Source organism: Lissotriton vulgaris, chromosome 1_2 (genome assembly GCF_964263255.1).
Source record: "Lissotriton vulgaris chromosome 1_2, aLisVul1.2, whole genome shotgun sequence".
NCBI lineage: Eukaryota > Metazoa > Chordata > Amphibia > Caudata > Salamandridae > Lissotriton > Lissotriton vulgaris.
Window position 1 is genome coordinate 11,950,928 of NC_141686.1, and position 16,672 is coordinate 11,967,599.

At 46.2% G+C, this 16,672-nt stretch overlaps 1 protein-coding gene across 2 annotated transcripts in view; it reads right to left on the minus strand.

Moving 5' to 3' along the window:
• PHF21B (PHD finger protein 21B) overlaps window positions 1-16,672 on the minus strand; it is a 391,290-nt gene that overhangs the window by 161,475 nt on the left and 213,143 nt on the right. For both annotated transcript variants that reach the window (XM_086952741.1, XM_086952740.1), the window contains exon 4: window positions 13,134-13,370. In XM_086952741.1, coding sequence (XP_086808867.1) covers window positions 13,134-13,370 — 237 coding nt within the window. The remainder of the gene's footprint in view (window positions 1-13,133; window positions 13,371-16,672) is intronic.

The following is a 16,672-nucleotide window of genomic DNA, read 5'->3' on the forward strand; positions in this document are numbered from 1 at the left end:
TCCTCTAATCATCGCTGATTAATAAAGATATGTTAGTGTAGAAACACTTTTCCTAACAAATCAGCCTTGTGCGTGATGCCTTAAGGGATATGCTAGTCATGCGTGTACTGTCGCTGTGAGATCAAGCAAGCAACAGTACTAGGTGATGATGAAGGCACAATAATTAAAGATTCTACTACTGCTTTGACATCTAGCCGTCAATACAGCAACTATCTGACCTTTTTACCAACATGTTAAGGGTAAAAGGTCTGAACCTGGCGATGACTTGATTGTTACCTGGAAAAGGAAAATGGCTGTGATACTCTTCTAGACTATGAGAAAGGTCTAACTGGGCCGAGTTCAGTCAAGTAACGGCAAATACTGAAAGGCTCTGGCCCTCTTCACAAAACATGCAAATAGCACCAAATTCAAAAAAATGCCTATAGTGTCTCTAAAGCTTACTCCTGTATGGCACCCCGCATGGTGCTTGCTAGCTGATAGGATGGAAAAAGGTTCTTCCACTAAAGAAAATACACCAGTTGAAGTAACAGAAATTGTTGGACTTGAGAAAGGTGTTGAACTAGGTGGCTTCATTAGTCTCCATATAATGCTGGCTTTAGCAGGTTGAGTCGGGGTTCTCTAGTATCGTTGTTTTCAAGGGTTAGAACCAAGCGGCATGCCATTACCAGTAAGAAATGAAAAGGATACACAACTTACTGCATGTAGATGGTAGAAAAACTCTATTCACCTTCGAATATCTTTGAGGTTTAGCTCCAAGCTCAGATGTTATGTTAATAGAATCTATAACGCTCACATCACTTCCAAGGGGGTACCCTGGCATACACGAGTGATAATACTATATACAGGACTATAGACAGGACCATGAAGAAACAAGAGCAGCTAAAACAGCCGTTTTTTATTTTTTCTGATCAAGGGAAGGTTCATAACCCCACAAATGTGGCAAGGGAAAGAGTTCCAGTGATGGCCCACCGAGTAGCAAAAATAACCTGAATCGGTTTTGCAGATATAGTGGGGTAGAAAGATGGAGGGCTTCATACGTATGGCATAGTAACTTAAAAAAACACTCATTTACCAGCCAGCACCCAAATGTGGAGTCCAGAGCATTCCAATAGATGTATATCTAGGAGGGAGAATCCATACCAGACGAATCACAGTATTCTGGACCGTTTCAAGTCGAGCAAAGCGAAGGTCACCCATACCTAAATGCAGTGCATCATAATAGTCCAATCAGGTTGTGATGAGAGACTGCATGATAGTTTTTCGATGTTGTATTTGAAGCCAGGTAAAGATATTGTGCACATGCGCAAAATCCCATTACAGGGTAGACAGACTGATGCAATCTGCTCTTTCATGGACAGAGTGCACAGTGATGGCCAAATTCTTTGGAACTTTTTTAGGAATGGAGTACAAGCCAAGGTCACGAGGCCACCGCGTGTCCAACCAGGTGAATTCTGCCTTCCCAAACAAAATGAACCTGGAACTCCAGCCAATTAGTTTGAGGCAGTTGTCCTTCATTCATATGGCCACCTTACTGAGGCAGTCCAAAAAACAGAGTCTTGTTGCCACAGCATTATCCTCAATAGTTATTACCAACTGTGTGTTGCCCGCATAGGATATAATGTGGAGGCTGTGCATTTGCACCATGGCTGCCAAAGGGGTCATGTAAATGTTAAAGACTGTAGGACTGAGGGACGATCTCTGTGAGACATTGCAGTGGATTAGAACAAAATTGGAGGCAGACGTATATCTTGAGTTAGTTCTTTCTGTTAGGAGGACATTAATCAATGCAGGGCCTTAGAGGAAAGGCCACACTCATGTAATCTTTTAATCATGATGGCAAGAGACAATGTATGGAGCAAATCCCTTTTCAGGTTAGGAAAATGAATGAAACATTCAAAACTTCGTGGGGGTGTAGAAAAGAGGTCTTTGCCTAGGAGCACAATAGCCTTTTCTATGCTTATGACAAATACTGTAAGTCCGTGGCTCGCTTTACAAAACATATATGGTTTATTTAAAAAGAGAGCTGCAGTATTTCCATACTGCCTTCTGTTGTCTCGCTAAAATACTTGTTGATCTGCAAATACACCAAAAGTGAATTTAAGTCAGCCAGTTGGACATGACAGATTAGCCTGTTGCATATTACAGATGAATAATAGATTCCTTCTGGATACAGGCAGACCATAAATAAACTGTTTCCGTCCTGTGTAAAAACAAGCTCAACAAGCCCAGGCACTGTTTTGAAGTCATCAGAAGATCACTGACCAAAAGAAAACCAGAGTTTTGAAAATGATCTATATTAACTAGGATAAGAGTATTCCCATTGTAGAAATGTGCCAGAATTTAGTGCAGCAGCATCTTGATTCATGGCAGTTCTAAACCTTTTGGTCTCCTACATTGTGCCTGGCATTACAATCCCTCCGCATTTCACATCCACTAAATCACAGGAAAACAGCAGCAGTGTCAATGCAATTATTTTTTCACTTATAATAACGAATATAAATCAGTCTATCAGATCACCTGGTGGAACATGTCAAGTCAAGCCAAGTCAAATGGATTTATATAGCGCGCTACAAACCCAGAGGGTCTCAAGGCGCTTGAGGAAGGGTGGGGGGATTACTTGTCAAATATCCAAGTTTTAAGTTGCTTTCTGAATGCTAGATGGTTCTGATTGAGACGAAGGTGAGTGGGGAGTGAGTTCCAGGTTTTAGCAGCCAGGTAGGAGAAGGATCTACCTCCCATGGTGGTTTTATTGATGCGAGGTACGGTAGCAAGGGCTTGGTTGGAGGAACGTAGCTGGCGGGGGGGGGGGGGTGTAGAAGGAAAGTCGAGTGTTGAGGCAATCGGGTCCGAGTTCGTAAAGTGATTTGTGTGCGTGGGTTAGGAGGCGGAAAGTAATCCTCTTATTGACGGGGAGCCAGTGGAGTTTTTTCAGGTGACTGGAGATGTGGTCTTTACGTGGGATGTCAAGTATGAGTCTGGCTGATGCGTTCTGGATGCGTTGGAGTTTTTTCTGGAGTTTTGCGGTGGTGCCGGCGTATAGGGTGTTTCCGTAGTCCAGGCGGCTTGTAACCAGTGCATGGGTGACCGTTTTTCTGGTTTCGGTGGGGATCCAGCAAAATGTTTTTTTGAGCATGCGAAGAATGTTGAAGCAAGATGATGAGACGGCGCTGACCTGTCTGGACATCGAGAGTGAGGAGTCTAAAATGACGCCCAGGTTCCGTGCGTGATCCGTCGGGATGGGTGCTTTTCCAAGAGCCTCTGGCCACCAGGAGTCATCCCAGGGGGAGGTTCCTAAGATAAGGACTTCTGTTTGATCTGAGTTAAGTTTTAGACGGCTATGCTTCATCCATTCGGCTACTTCTTTCATTCCTTCATGAAGGTTGGTTTTGGCGGTATTAGGGTCTTTGGTGAGTGAGAGGATCAGTTGGGTGTCATCTGCGTAGGAGATGATGTTGAGGTTGTGTTGGCGTGCGATGGCCGCGAGGGGGCTCATGTATACGTTGAAGAGGGTGGGGCTGAGTGAGGATCCTTGCGGTACGCCGCAGATGACTTCAGTGGCCCCTGACTTGAATGGTGGGAGGCGGACTCTCTGGGTTCTTCCGGTGAGGAACGAAGTGATCCATTCCAGTGCTTTTCCTTGGATTCCGATGTTTCGGAGGCGCTGTAGAAGGATGCTATGGCAGACTGTGTCGAAGGCTGCGGAGAGGTCGAGGAGGATGAGGGCGACGGTGTTTCCATTGTACAGTAGAGTTCGAATGTCGTCTGTTGCGGCGATGAGAGCGGTCTCCGTGCTGTGTTTGGCTCGGAATCCGGACTGTGAAGGGTCGAGGGATTTGTTGGTTTCGAGGAAGGCGGCGAGCTGGTTGTTGATGGCTTTCTCGATGACTTTGGCCGGGAATGGTAGGAGCGAGATGGGTCGGTAGTTTTTGAGTTCGGTGGGGTCAGCTGTGGGTTTTTTCAGAAGGGCGCTGAGTTCTGCGTGTTTCCAGCTTTCTGGGAAGGTGGCGGAGTTGAGGGAGCAGTTGATGACGTCTCGAAGGTGTGGTGCTATGATGGAATATTCTTTGTTGAAGATGTGGTGAGGGCATGGGTCTGTGGGGGATCCTGAGTGGATGGAGTTCATCAGGCGGATGGTGTCCTCAGTGGAGATTGGGTTGCAGTCATTAAGGATGTTCAAGGGGGGTGAAGGTACGGCGGAGGGTTGGGAGGGTTGGTCTCCGGGTTGGTTGTCGAAGCTGTTGTGGATGTCTGCGATTTTGTTGTGGAAGAACGAAGCAAGGGAGTCGCAGAGGGCTTGAGAGGGGGTGATGTCGTTGGAGTTGGCGGAGGGGTTGGTAAATTCTTTGACGATGTTGAATAATTCCTTGCTGTTGTGGGCGTTGTTATCTAGTCGGTCTTTGAATGCGGCTTTCTTGGCAGTCCGGATCAGTTGGTGGTGTATGCGGGTGGCGTTTTTGAAGGCGTCCCTTGTGCTGGTGTTTGGGTCTTTTTTCCAGGCATTCTCGAGGGAGCGACAGAGTTTCTTAGATTTCTTAAGATCATCGTTGAACCAGGAGGCGTTTTTGCTGCCTAGTTTGGTTTGACGTTTTTTCAACGGTGCTAGGATGTCGGCGCTGTTGGATAGCCATTGGGTGAAGTTAATGGCTGCTTGGTCGGGGTTTGAGGTGTGGACAAGGGGGTTTTGAAGCAGCGATGTGGAGATCTGGTCGATGGTGATTTTGTTCCAGTTTCTTCGTAGAGTAGGTTGAGGGAGGTTGTGAGTTGTGGTCTTATTGTAGGTAAAGTGAACGCAGCTGTGGTCCGTCCAGTGTAGAGTTGTGGTGTGACTGAAGGAGATATGTTTGCTGGAGGTGAAGATGGGGTCGAGTGTGTGACCTGCGATGTGGGTGGGGGTATTAACAATTTGTTTGAGTCCGAGGTTGGCGAGATTGTCCAGGAGGGTGGTGGTGTTGCAGTCGAAGCTCTTTTCCAGGTGAAAGTTGAGGTCTCCAAGTAGAATGTATTCCTCGGAGGGGAGAGCGTTCTTGGGTTTCATAATCTCTCTCTGTGTGTGCATTTTGCATCTTGACAAGAATTTTATCGAATGTGTCCTCCAGACAATTGGTTTGCTAATTAGCATGTTCAGTTGACTTGGTGTCTTTGGAGATTTGTCAGCTTTGGTTGTGCAAAAGAGGATGAGCAGTTCCTCACTGGAGTGCTGTTTTTCCCTTGGTGAGCGTGAAGGGATCAAACCCTCCTCATCTAACAGCACTCAAGAATGGAAGCAGACGTTTGTGCCAAGTCATGAACAGTCACTGAATGTCAAATCTGTTTGGGTGGGGCTCGTAAACTGGTTCCCCAAATGATGCGGCAATGCACTATGAGGTGAGATGCCCTGGAGCTGATGGGCTTGAAGCTGAGTCTCCTACAGTATCATTACGTACGGGGAAACCTCCCTCTTCAAATTTTGTCTGATCAATAATCCTGTAAGGGGACTTTTCACCAGGATCCGCTCCAGAAGGGAGTTCAGGGAGGAACTAAAGAGTTTATCAACATGGAGATGTGTTGAATAGGTTCCGCCTGAGACTGCTGAGAGCTTCAAAGGCATGGATGGTCTGGTTGCTGGACAGTGACCTTTTCCACAAGTATAAGTTTATACTCATCCATCACTGAGATACAGAGCAGGGTACTGTATCTGTAGATTAAAAGTACTCACAGAGGCTATTTCTCTACTATGGATTAATTTGGAAATGAATTAGTTGAGTCAAAGGGGTGAGGGCTCACAGCAGTGAATGAAGTGATTAATATTTTTACCACGAACCCTCAATTTCTTCCTTTTGTCAATTGTTTCAATTCGGAGGGTAATAGCCAAAAGAGTATGTCATTCTGGTCTGAAGGAAGTGTGATAAGCATATGCTGGGCAGTCCGTGGTAATCATGGAGACTTGACATGAGCTCACTGGATAAAACACAACAATCAGTGTACTCATATCAGTAGCCTGGCTCAGCTAATGTCTCTTACAGATTCTGCAAACTTTAAGCCTAACAATCCTACCATAAATAACACAGTATACGTGGTTGAATAGATTTATCAAAGAACATGCACATCAGAAGAAGTAATCACAAAAAAATATTTGCAGCAGCATGGTATAAATATGTATCAGGTGACAGGGCCCACTTCAACCATCATTCTGAGGAAGAGCAGAAGCCAGAGGCAAAGACAGACACAGGGTAGTGGCATGATGAAGTCATAAGGGCAATTAAATTAGTTGTATGCTACCTTGGCTCACACTTTATATTCTGCTAAGTGTTCTACAGCGTTGCACAATAATTGTTGTCAACATCAGAAACAGAAAGAGGCTAGGTGTAAATGCTGTTATGTGAAAAGGCTAGTAGAAATAGATTGGAGAACAGCACAGGGGAGAGAAATTGTGAAGGAACTTCTTAAATTGGATCTGCAGTTCCTTGCCTTAAGTATAATTATATAATATATGGAACGCATGCGAGAGGTTTAATAAGGAAAAGACAAAACTCCGGTACCAAATAACTTTTATATAACGTCTTGAAAAGGAGAGTTAAGACTCAGGCACGCGATAGGTACTGCACCCATTTGATGTCCTAAAGAAGAATCCATTGTCACGACGCCAACTCCGCCACCCTGATTGACAACCTCGCCAACCTTGGCCTCAGACTACTCGTCACCGCACCCACCCACGCCACCGGCCACACGCTGGACCCCGTCTTCTCCACAGGCACCCACGTCGCCTTTGACCACACCACCGAACTCTACTGGACCGACCACCGCTGCATCCATTTCACCTTCAAGAAACCAACCACCGCACCCAACAGCTGCCTCGCAGCTGCTGGAGCAAAGTCACCGAAGACCAGCTGATCACCACCCTCGCCCAGAACGCACCCGCCGACCCCACCAACCCAGACTTCGCAGCCTGCAACCTCAGACAGTGGATCGACGACTGCGCCAACACCCTCGCCCCGCTCAAGAAACCCTCCAACAGCCACGCCAGCAAGAGAGCCACCTGGTTCACAGTAGAGCTCCAGACCTCCAAACGCGCATGCCGGAAACTAGAGAAGATATGGCTCCACGAACGCACACCGGACAACCACGCAGCCCACAAGGACGCCACCCGCAGACATCACCACCTCATCAGATTAGCCAAGAGATCATACTTCAAAGACCGCTTGGATAACAACGCACACAACAGCAAGGAGCTCTTCAGCATCGTAAAGGAACTCTCCAACCCCAGCGCCAGCGACATCCCGCCCTCACAAGAACTGTGCGACTCACTAGCCATCTTCTTCCACCGCAAGATCGCTGACATCCACGACAGCTTCAACACCACGACCACCCCGACTACGCCAGACTCCACCTCCCCAGTGAAGACTACCAGCGCCAACCGCCTGACCTCCTGGTCCAACGTCAACGACAAAAAGACACGCAAGGTCATGAACTCCATCCACTCAGGATCTACGTCAGACCTGTGCCCACACCTCGTATTCAACAAAGCAGTCGCAGCCATCTCACCCCAACTACGGAAGGTCATCAACATCTCCTTCGAATGGCGGCATTCCCAGAAAGCTGGAAGCACGCCGAAATCAACGCCCTCCTCAAGAAGCCCAAGGCGGACCCCAAGGACCTCAAGAACTTCCGGCCCATCTCCCTGCTCCCATTCCCGGCAAAGGTCATCGAGAAAATCGTTAACATGCAATTGGCCCGTCACCTGGAAGACAACAACAACATCTTGGACTCATCCACTCCGGATTCAGACGAAACCACAGCACCGAGACAGCCCTCATCGCCGCCACAGACGACATCAGGCGCCAACTAGACAATGGCGAAACATTAGCCCTCATCCTCCTGGACCTGTCAGCCGCCTTCGACACGGTCTGCCATCGCACTCAAAAGACAAGCCTCCTTGAAGCCGGAATCCAAGAGAAGGCCCTTGACTGGAGCACGTTCTTCCTCTCTGGCAGAACCCAGAGCGTCCGCCTCCCACCCTTCCGATCCGAAGCCACCGACATCATCTGCGGCATCCCCCAGGGCTCATCTCTCAGCCCAACGCTGTTCAACGTCTACATGGCCCCCCTCGCACAAATGGCCCGCCATCACAACCTCAACATCATCTCCTACGCCGACGACACCCAGCTCATCCTCTCTCACCAAGGACCCACACACCGCCAAAACCAACCTCCACGAGGGAATGAAGGCCGTCGCCGACTGGATGAGCAGTTGCCGTCTGAAGCTGAACTCAGACAAGACGGAGGTCCTCATCCTCGGACCTACCCCCCCAGCCTGGGATGACTCCTGGTGGCCGACCACACTGGGAACAGCACCAACACCCACTGACCATGCACGCAACCCAGGATTCATCCTCGACTCCTACCTCTCCGTGTCTAAGCAGGTCAACGCCATCTCCTCCTCCTGCTACAACACCCTCCGCATGCTCCGCAGGATCTACAAGTCGATCCCGACCGAAACAAGAAGAACGGTGACACAGGCCCTCGTCAGCACAAGACTGGACTACGGCAACGCACTCTACGCAGGAATCCCAGCCAAACACCTACGACAACTACAACACATCCAAAACGCCTCCGCCCGACTGATCGTCAACGTCCCCCGCCGCAGCCACATCACCCCCCACCTGAGAGACCTACACTGGCTTCCCGTCGACAAGAGGATCACCTTCAAACTCCTCACCCATGCACACAAAGCACTCCACAACGCCGGACCAGCCTACCTGAACAGCAGACTCAGCTTCTACACCCCCACCCGCTAGCTCCACTCCGCCAGCCTCGCCCTCGCCGCTGTACCCTGCATCTAACGAACGACCTCCGGCGGCAGATCCTTCTCCTACCTCGCCGCCAAGACCTGGAATACCCTCCCTACCCACATACGGCAGACCCAAGACCTACTCGCCTTCAGAAGACTCCTCAAGACCTGACTCTTCGAGAGGTAGCAGCACCCCCCCCCCCCCCTTCCCATAGCGCCATGAGACCCTCACGGGTAAGTAGCGTGCTTTACAAGTACTCTGAATGATTGATCAGAGATTCCATTCTAGTCTTCTCCTTAATCCTACTATATTTCTTGCTGTAATAATGTCAATGTTGCCCTTTGAGAGATTTCTCTAGACAAGATCACCAGCAAGGTTTTCTGGCACGGTTTATGTATGATGCTTCTGTGTGGTGTCACAGACATTGCAGCAAAGTTGCCATTTTCTGCATGATCGCTTGAGAATTTTCACCTTTTACGGTACATTAATTATCACCTTTTGCTGTACACTATTTCTGCTGGCTTTAGGACTCTCTGCACTTTACCACTGCTCAACAGTAGTAAAGTGCCCTTACCTTCTTTCTAAAATGGGTGCATTACATTGGAACTCCCTATTTAACTTTCCTATTTTACTGATTTACTTATTTTGAAGGTTTTATATAGCACGAACAAGACCCTTGCGGGTATCAGAGCGCTTTACAGGGCAGATAAGTGACACAGATACATGCATAGAAAAATGTAGGAGATTCAAATACATAGTGATAATTAATACAAACTGGTAATTATATTTTAGTGATAGGTAAATAATCATGTAAATTTAGCCATGAGAATCGACATGACTATAGCTACACCCTAGTCCTTTGCTTTTTCCTGAAAATGGTTAGACAGAGTGACAACCTAATTACTATTTAAATAACAGAGACCTATGCACAAAAATACAAATAAAGGCAAACACATAAGCAATTTCACATTATATGCAAACAGTGGCCATCCCAAAATTCTGAATTGGAGCATCCCATACAATTGATTAGAGATAGCTAGATATGCTTTTCGGATGAATATTTTTTAAAACTAGGCAGCGAGTATGTCCAGTTGATTTTGTGAAAGGGGGTGCCCACAAATGGTGCTTAAAGATGCACTATACATAGCAATCCTAAAAATAAGAGGCTTTGTTCATTGAAACTACAGGAAGTAAACAGAACAGAGATCAGGTAATAACAGCCAAATCATTATGGAATATTATACCGAATATCAACAACTAAATAAAATTTTACATACGAGCTGGAGATTGCTATGTATGGATGAACAGCTAAAGCATCATACGGGGCCACATCCAAGTAGAACATACAAGAAATCCCCATTATTGGGGCCACATTGGTAAAAAATGACTTTGAACCGGGGTACAAACAGAGGAGAAGAATTGGTTAAGTACAAGAAAAATGGATTTTGGAAGTGTGGATCATTTAGAGCAGCGCTACTCAAAATAAGGCCTAGGATACTTGCTGCCTTCCTGACTGTTACAGGCGCCCCCTAGTCAACATCAGCACTGGGTTGCTGCTTGATTCACGGAGCACGAACATTCGGAAAGATGTTTAATAAACGAGCAAGTATTTATTTACAGATTAACTGAAGTTAAAGAAAGGAAGCAACTAAGGTATCCAGCAAGGTATTCTACCTTTACCACGCGGTTATTACTTGGTATTACCATTACTATGCATATTTTAGTTCACATATGCCATTACTTAGCATGCATTTACTTGGCATGTTCCATTACTTAGCATGCACTTACTACACATAATGAAGTTACTGTGTAAATTAAGTTGCGTTTAGGTTTTGGGGTGCTGGGATAATTTTAGGGTCAGGGTGGGTTAGGGTTTTGAGGTTTAAGGGGTAATTTTAGGGTTCAGGGTGCTTTTAGATTTTGGGGTACTGGGGTATTTTTAGGGGTCAGGGTTTTGGGTGCATGGGGTATTTTGAGGGTTCAGGGTGTGTTCAAAGTTTTGGAGTGCTGCTGTATTTCTGGGGTTCAGGGTGCATTTAGGTTTTGGGGTACTGGGGTAGTTTAAGGGATCAGGGTGGGTTGGGTTTTGGGGTGTAGGGGGTATTTTTATGGTTCAGGCATGCAGGCTTGTTTTACCTTGGACATCAGATTATATCAGAGCATTCAGAAGTATTTCTTTAATGTGATAGGTTTTCAAACATGAAATTAGCAAAAACCATGTCCCCCCCCCCCATCCCCAACACAATGCCAGTAGTGAACTAAGTCAAGTTAGTTGTCATGTGACCCCTTTGGGTGACCTGGGTAGATATTATACATGGACAACACTAGCTTATTAAATCAAACACATCCTTAACTGATGTATTTCGAGGTCCTCATATGTGATAATGAAGAAAAAGGAGACAAAGTAAAAAAAAATTACAAAAAACTCGGATCACACAATTTTTTTTCAAGGGGGGAAAATGGGATTAAGACCAGGTTTTTTGGTTTCACACTGTGCTATTCTACCGCTAGAAGTACATGCTTTGCTTCCCCTAACGCCCACCTTACAGCTCCTCTTACATCCAGACCGCCACCCAGCTGCCATCAGTGCGGCCCTCGATAACACTAAGGACCATCATTTTTAGCCCTTGGGAAAATGTTTGTGAGTACTTGTAATTTAGAGCATATGCTCATGGTGTCAACAAAAAAGATTACGAAACCTTTGAAGGCAAAAAGCTTGCAACTGTGGAATGGATCACATCTCTAACTGAATATGTGAAACACGTATTAGAATGTATATGTAGGAAAAGGTACACTGGAAACACAACAAAAAAAGTCAAAGAAAGAATAAATTTGCATTTACGTGCAGTAAAATAAAAATCCTAATAACGTTACCAAAGGATGAAATACTTTTGAGACAAACATGAAGCCAACCGTAAAGGAATTATACATTATGACATCAAAGACATTATGAATAATCCAAGATGGGGGTGACTGAGGATTACCATTAAGACCAGAAGAGTCCAAATTGATAGTACTCTTCGCAATGGAAATCCCATGAGGTCACAACCTGGATGCAGAATTACATGTTCACCTCTAAAAAAATATTATCACAATTCACAATGTAAATGAGGTTGATTTTATGCTCAAATCCGAGAACTTATCAAATGAAAAACTAATAAAACTATTAGAAAACAGTGTTAGCATGCTGATGTAAATTTATGGGGCTGATCTAGCCACTTTTACATTTTACAAGGCTTTCCTTATCAAAACTGGAATACTGCGGTCATGTTTTTCACAATTAGTACTAGGTTATTGCTTAGCTGAAATATTCATAAACTCTTGAACAGATTATGAACCCATGATGATGATGATGAATATAACAATAAGAAAAATACTAAGAAATCTTGCACATTATTGATTACATTGTAATTTCAATAACGAAAATGTTGTAAAAATAATGTTAAGTTAATGTATATAAAAATGTGATTGTCTTTCAATTTAATGCGCAAAGCACAATCTAGAAAATAAATTGAAGCAGGAGCACAAGTTGTAAAAATGTAGAGTTAACTTGAATGGGAAAATAGTGTAAGTTTGGGGGCTGTACAAGAAAACTCTGGGTGAAAAGTGTTAAGAGAAAGTGAGAAAAGACTCTGGTTAGGTAACGAAGGGAAAAGAGTGTAATGGTCCAGTAGAAGAACACAGAGTATTGTCGAAACTCGTTGACCATTGTTGATGGGGTGATAATTAATTTTTAATAAAGATGAATAAAGTATTTTTGACATCCTTGTGGGTGCTGCTCCCTTCCTTGTGTACAAGGATCTATGGAATGAATATACATAGACACACAGACAGGCACACTCTTCATAACATAATTGTCCTTTTAAGGTGTCCCCACCAGTTTTATCTCAGGCTCATTATGTGCACCCGACCTCCCCCAAAATAATATAGATAAGACATCACTGACCTTGATAATCACTCTGCTGAATATAAGGTCCTTATGGGCTGCCAGCTGAGAACATGTGGCGTTACAGCTATATGCGCATTTCCACTATATGTCTGATAAACCCTGAAAGCTTAAGGGAAATTATTTTTTACTAAAGAAAGGGAATCCCCATCTTGAATAGGGAGAGTTAACGTGCCTGGCTCTGTTTGTAACCTCTTGTACAGTTGTACTGCCTAACATTTAAAGATTCCTTCAGCAATTGCTCTTCCAGAGTCCAGCATGAGGCGGGGTAATCGGTACAGCGCCCCCTTGCTGCCAGTGCGTGCTCCGCGCTCAGCTCCGTCACAAGCAGGCTGGTATAGCAGAGCCAGTGGCGCGTCACTGGCACCACCCCTGCTCCCGACTGAGCCCGCCTCCCTCGTCCCTGCCCCTGGCTCTCACCTGGGTGTGCGCGCCCTCCGGGGCTCTCCTCCCCGCCGCCGCGGCCAGCAGCAGCTTGCTGGCGGCATGGAGGGTGCTGCCGGGCGCGGTCTGCGCCGGATCCTTCTGCCCGTTCAGGTGGGCGGTGACCATGCTGGCGGGCGCCTTGGCGGGCAGCAGCGAGATGGCGAGGCTCTGGTGGAGACCGGGCTTCACGGCGCTACCTACGGCCAGGGCGCAACTCCGCACTGCCAGCTTCTGCGGGAGAGAAGGAAGGAGAAATGAAGCCCACTTTAGGAAAACACCATCTCCCCGCACCCGCTGCCCCTCCCTTCCCACCTCGGGCTCACACGCGAGGCGGCCGTGAACTGAAGGCTCTCAGCGCTATGCCTCTCCATGGTGATAGCGTGCAACGCCCCCTGGGCAGAGCTGAGCTCGCTGCAGAGAGCACACCACAGCGCCCTGTATGTCAGAGGCAACTCCTGCAAGGACCTGCACACGAGACGTGCAGGACCCATGCAGGAGAGTAGCATTCATTCAAAGTGCAAACTGCAATAGTGTCTTGTGGAGTTATGCTGTTGGAACATCAGGAGTGCTGCACTGTATCCACGGATGGGCTCTGGGCACTACACTAAGGATCCAAGGAAGGAGTACAAATGGAGAGCAATACCCATATCCCAAAACTGCTTGACAACTGGAAATTTAGGCTGTGGACGGCAGGAAGAGCTGGTGTTCTTTTCAGGAGCGTTTGTGTAGGAGGTCAGAGTAATGATGCCCTCGGAGCACGGGTCTGGCTGAGATGCCCATGTTACTGACTGCGTCTGCCTGCGTTCTTAACTGACTGGCTAGGTGCTCGAGTTCCCCACATAGCCTGACTGGGATATCCAGACCGCTAGCAGTAAAGCCGTGCCCTCACTGCCCGCTCTACACAGATGGCTGCGCCGCCCGGAGCGGCGACGAGACATGCACGGACTGCCAACCCAACACGCATGGCTGAGCTGCCCATGGTTCGGAAGAAGGCTATACTGGGATGTCCACGGCGCTGGTCACCGAGGCATGCCCCAGCACACATCTGAGCCGTCCACGATACAAGGTCACTTTTAACTCGTGGCGCGCGGCCATGGCACACGCATCTGACTGTCCTGCTCATATTACGCGCACTGCGCACCTGACTGGGGTATTCCTGGTGCTAACGTCGATCTTTCTTGGGGGTCGAGAACCAGGTGTGCGGTACACGGAGCTCCGTAGTTTTGGCAGCAGGTGTCCAGATCTGTGCCAGAATTATGATACCTCATCATGCACACTACCTACACCCGGGGGTTTAATTAACATTTGACCAGCGGGAGCCTCTTGCACGGAAAGGTTTTATTTATCTTGAACTAAAGCAACACACCGGAAATTCTAGCAATTGACCTTTCATGTAATGAATACATGTATTCGATGTTCGTTTCGTATTTTAAAGGGGGTAACGCCAGCCCCAGTAAGCATTCTTCGGACGTGTGGCACTCATGACCCCGAGTATGCCCGTGTGTTTTCGTGCCAGTCCCTCAATCAAACATGATTTTGAGTTAATGCATTGAATCAAACATTTAACGTACAACATGCAGTGTTCTACTTTTTGCTTAGCATGCCTTTTAGAAAACATGTCCCAAAGTTATACAGTGCCTAAAAGCATATTTAAATCAATATTAAATACGGTATTAAACAACTTTCTGATGGGTGAAACATTTAGGCAGGTTTTGTACTCGCATTTGCCAAGGCAGTGAAACTAAATCTAGCACAAATGTAGTGAGGAAAGTGTAATATATGTTATGTATAACAGTGCAACCCTCGCGTTCTGTTATTACTATAGACAGTACAATATAACAATGAAACCGTTCTGACTGCCTGTTTAACAAAAGCAATATGCTACTTATTACCATTATTAAGGGATGGGAGGGGCAAGAAAACCCAATGGAGGCTTCGTCTTGCCTGAGTACTAGCCCGCTACACCCACACCAGTAGTAATAAATCAACAATTTCCTATTTTACTTTACGCAGTTCAGAAGAGGAGTAAAGTCGCAAATTACTTATCTAGTCCCCGATATTCAAGCGGAGCTAAACAGCGAATGCAAACGCAGGTACCGTCTAATTAGTTTTTTGAGAGCGCTGCACCCCAACCGGTTGAAATGTCACAGGAAGTTGTGGTTTCTGTAAACTTCTCGACTTCCTGCGCCAAGGGCGCCACATTAACTACAGCGCAGCTAATGTCGCCATCTGTCAATGGCGTACCCGGATTATCTCCCCTCAGCGCCTAGCGCCACAATGTGTTCCGGGGATCTTTGTCTCGACTCTCGACTTTAATCTTTATTCATCACGCTATCTTTGAATTTACCAACCTTTTTAAGTAAAAGAAAGCATCAAGCGAGTTCCCCATTACATTATTATTGACCTTTGAAAAGTAACTTTTATTCAGCCTAAAAAAAAAATTGAATTTCTCTTACTTCTCTGCCTCCACACAGAAAATACAAAATAGGCATGATATATTTATTAAACCGTAGAAGTAAAGTTATACTCAATTAATGTAATCATTCATTCGATCAGGCGTTTTGTAAAGCGTGTAAGTATCTCCTTTCGGTTACACTAGAGAACTGTATTAAGCAAAACAACGTTGGAAGTTTCTATCGGGGTTCGCAACACGACCTACACAGCCAACCTTTCCAAGTATAGGGTTCTCCCTTCCTGCCCCACACCCTCGCGTCCACCAAATATTACGCAGTCTCCATTAGAATTCCAGTGAGAATAATTCAAGACCAGTGACTGATTACAATCCAGGGGTCCACAGAATCCTACACTCCAACAGAACTCCCAGTGCTTAATTTGTGTCAGCCACCACTGGTGGGAGGCACCAGCACTCACTTTTGAGCATCAGAATTTATTTGTCATCACCTGACTTCAACCTAGAACAAGACGGAGAAAGGCAGAAAACAGTGACAGAGGGAGCAAACAAGGGCGACAAAGAACCTGCAAAAGCGAGATAAAGAAATAGGAAGTATTGCAGAAAGGTCGAAGATGGAATTAAGAATATATATATTAAAAAAAAACAGGTGGAGACGAAGAAAGTCAACAAAAAGGGCCTGTCCTACTTATCAAATTACAACTAACAAAGGAAGCCCCATCCGTTCTGATGTAACCTAACCCTCCACAGAATGGCAAAAAAAACCTTTGGTTTTCTTAGGTAACCCTCATCCACTAGGGTTATTCCTTGGTGGCATGAGCCATCATCAGGTTCTTCCTGTTCCGCTGTGGAACAGGGTGTGCTGCGACCTGCGAGATACGTGGGAGCGCTGAATGGAATATTATAATGATGAAAGTGAATAGGAGTGGGAGGGGTCTTGTGTAGAAGGTTAAAATACCTGCCTAGTAGGTTAGTGAATCCTTTAATCCTCCAGATGGTATGCTTCCCTTCCTGCCGGTCTATATGTCCCCATGGTTTGTCATCAGGACCGAAGATTGAACTCCCTGATTCCACTCCTCAAGTAGTGCTCATCAACAATTCCAGGACACACTCTGCATGTTAA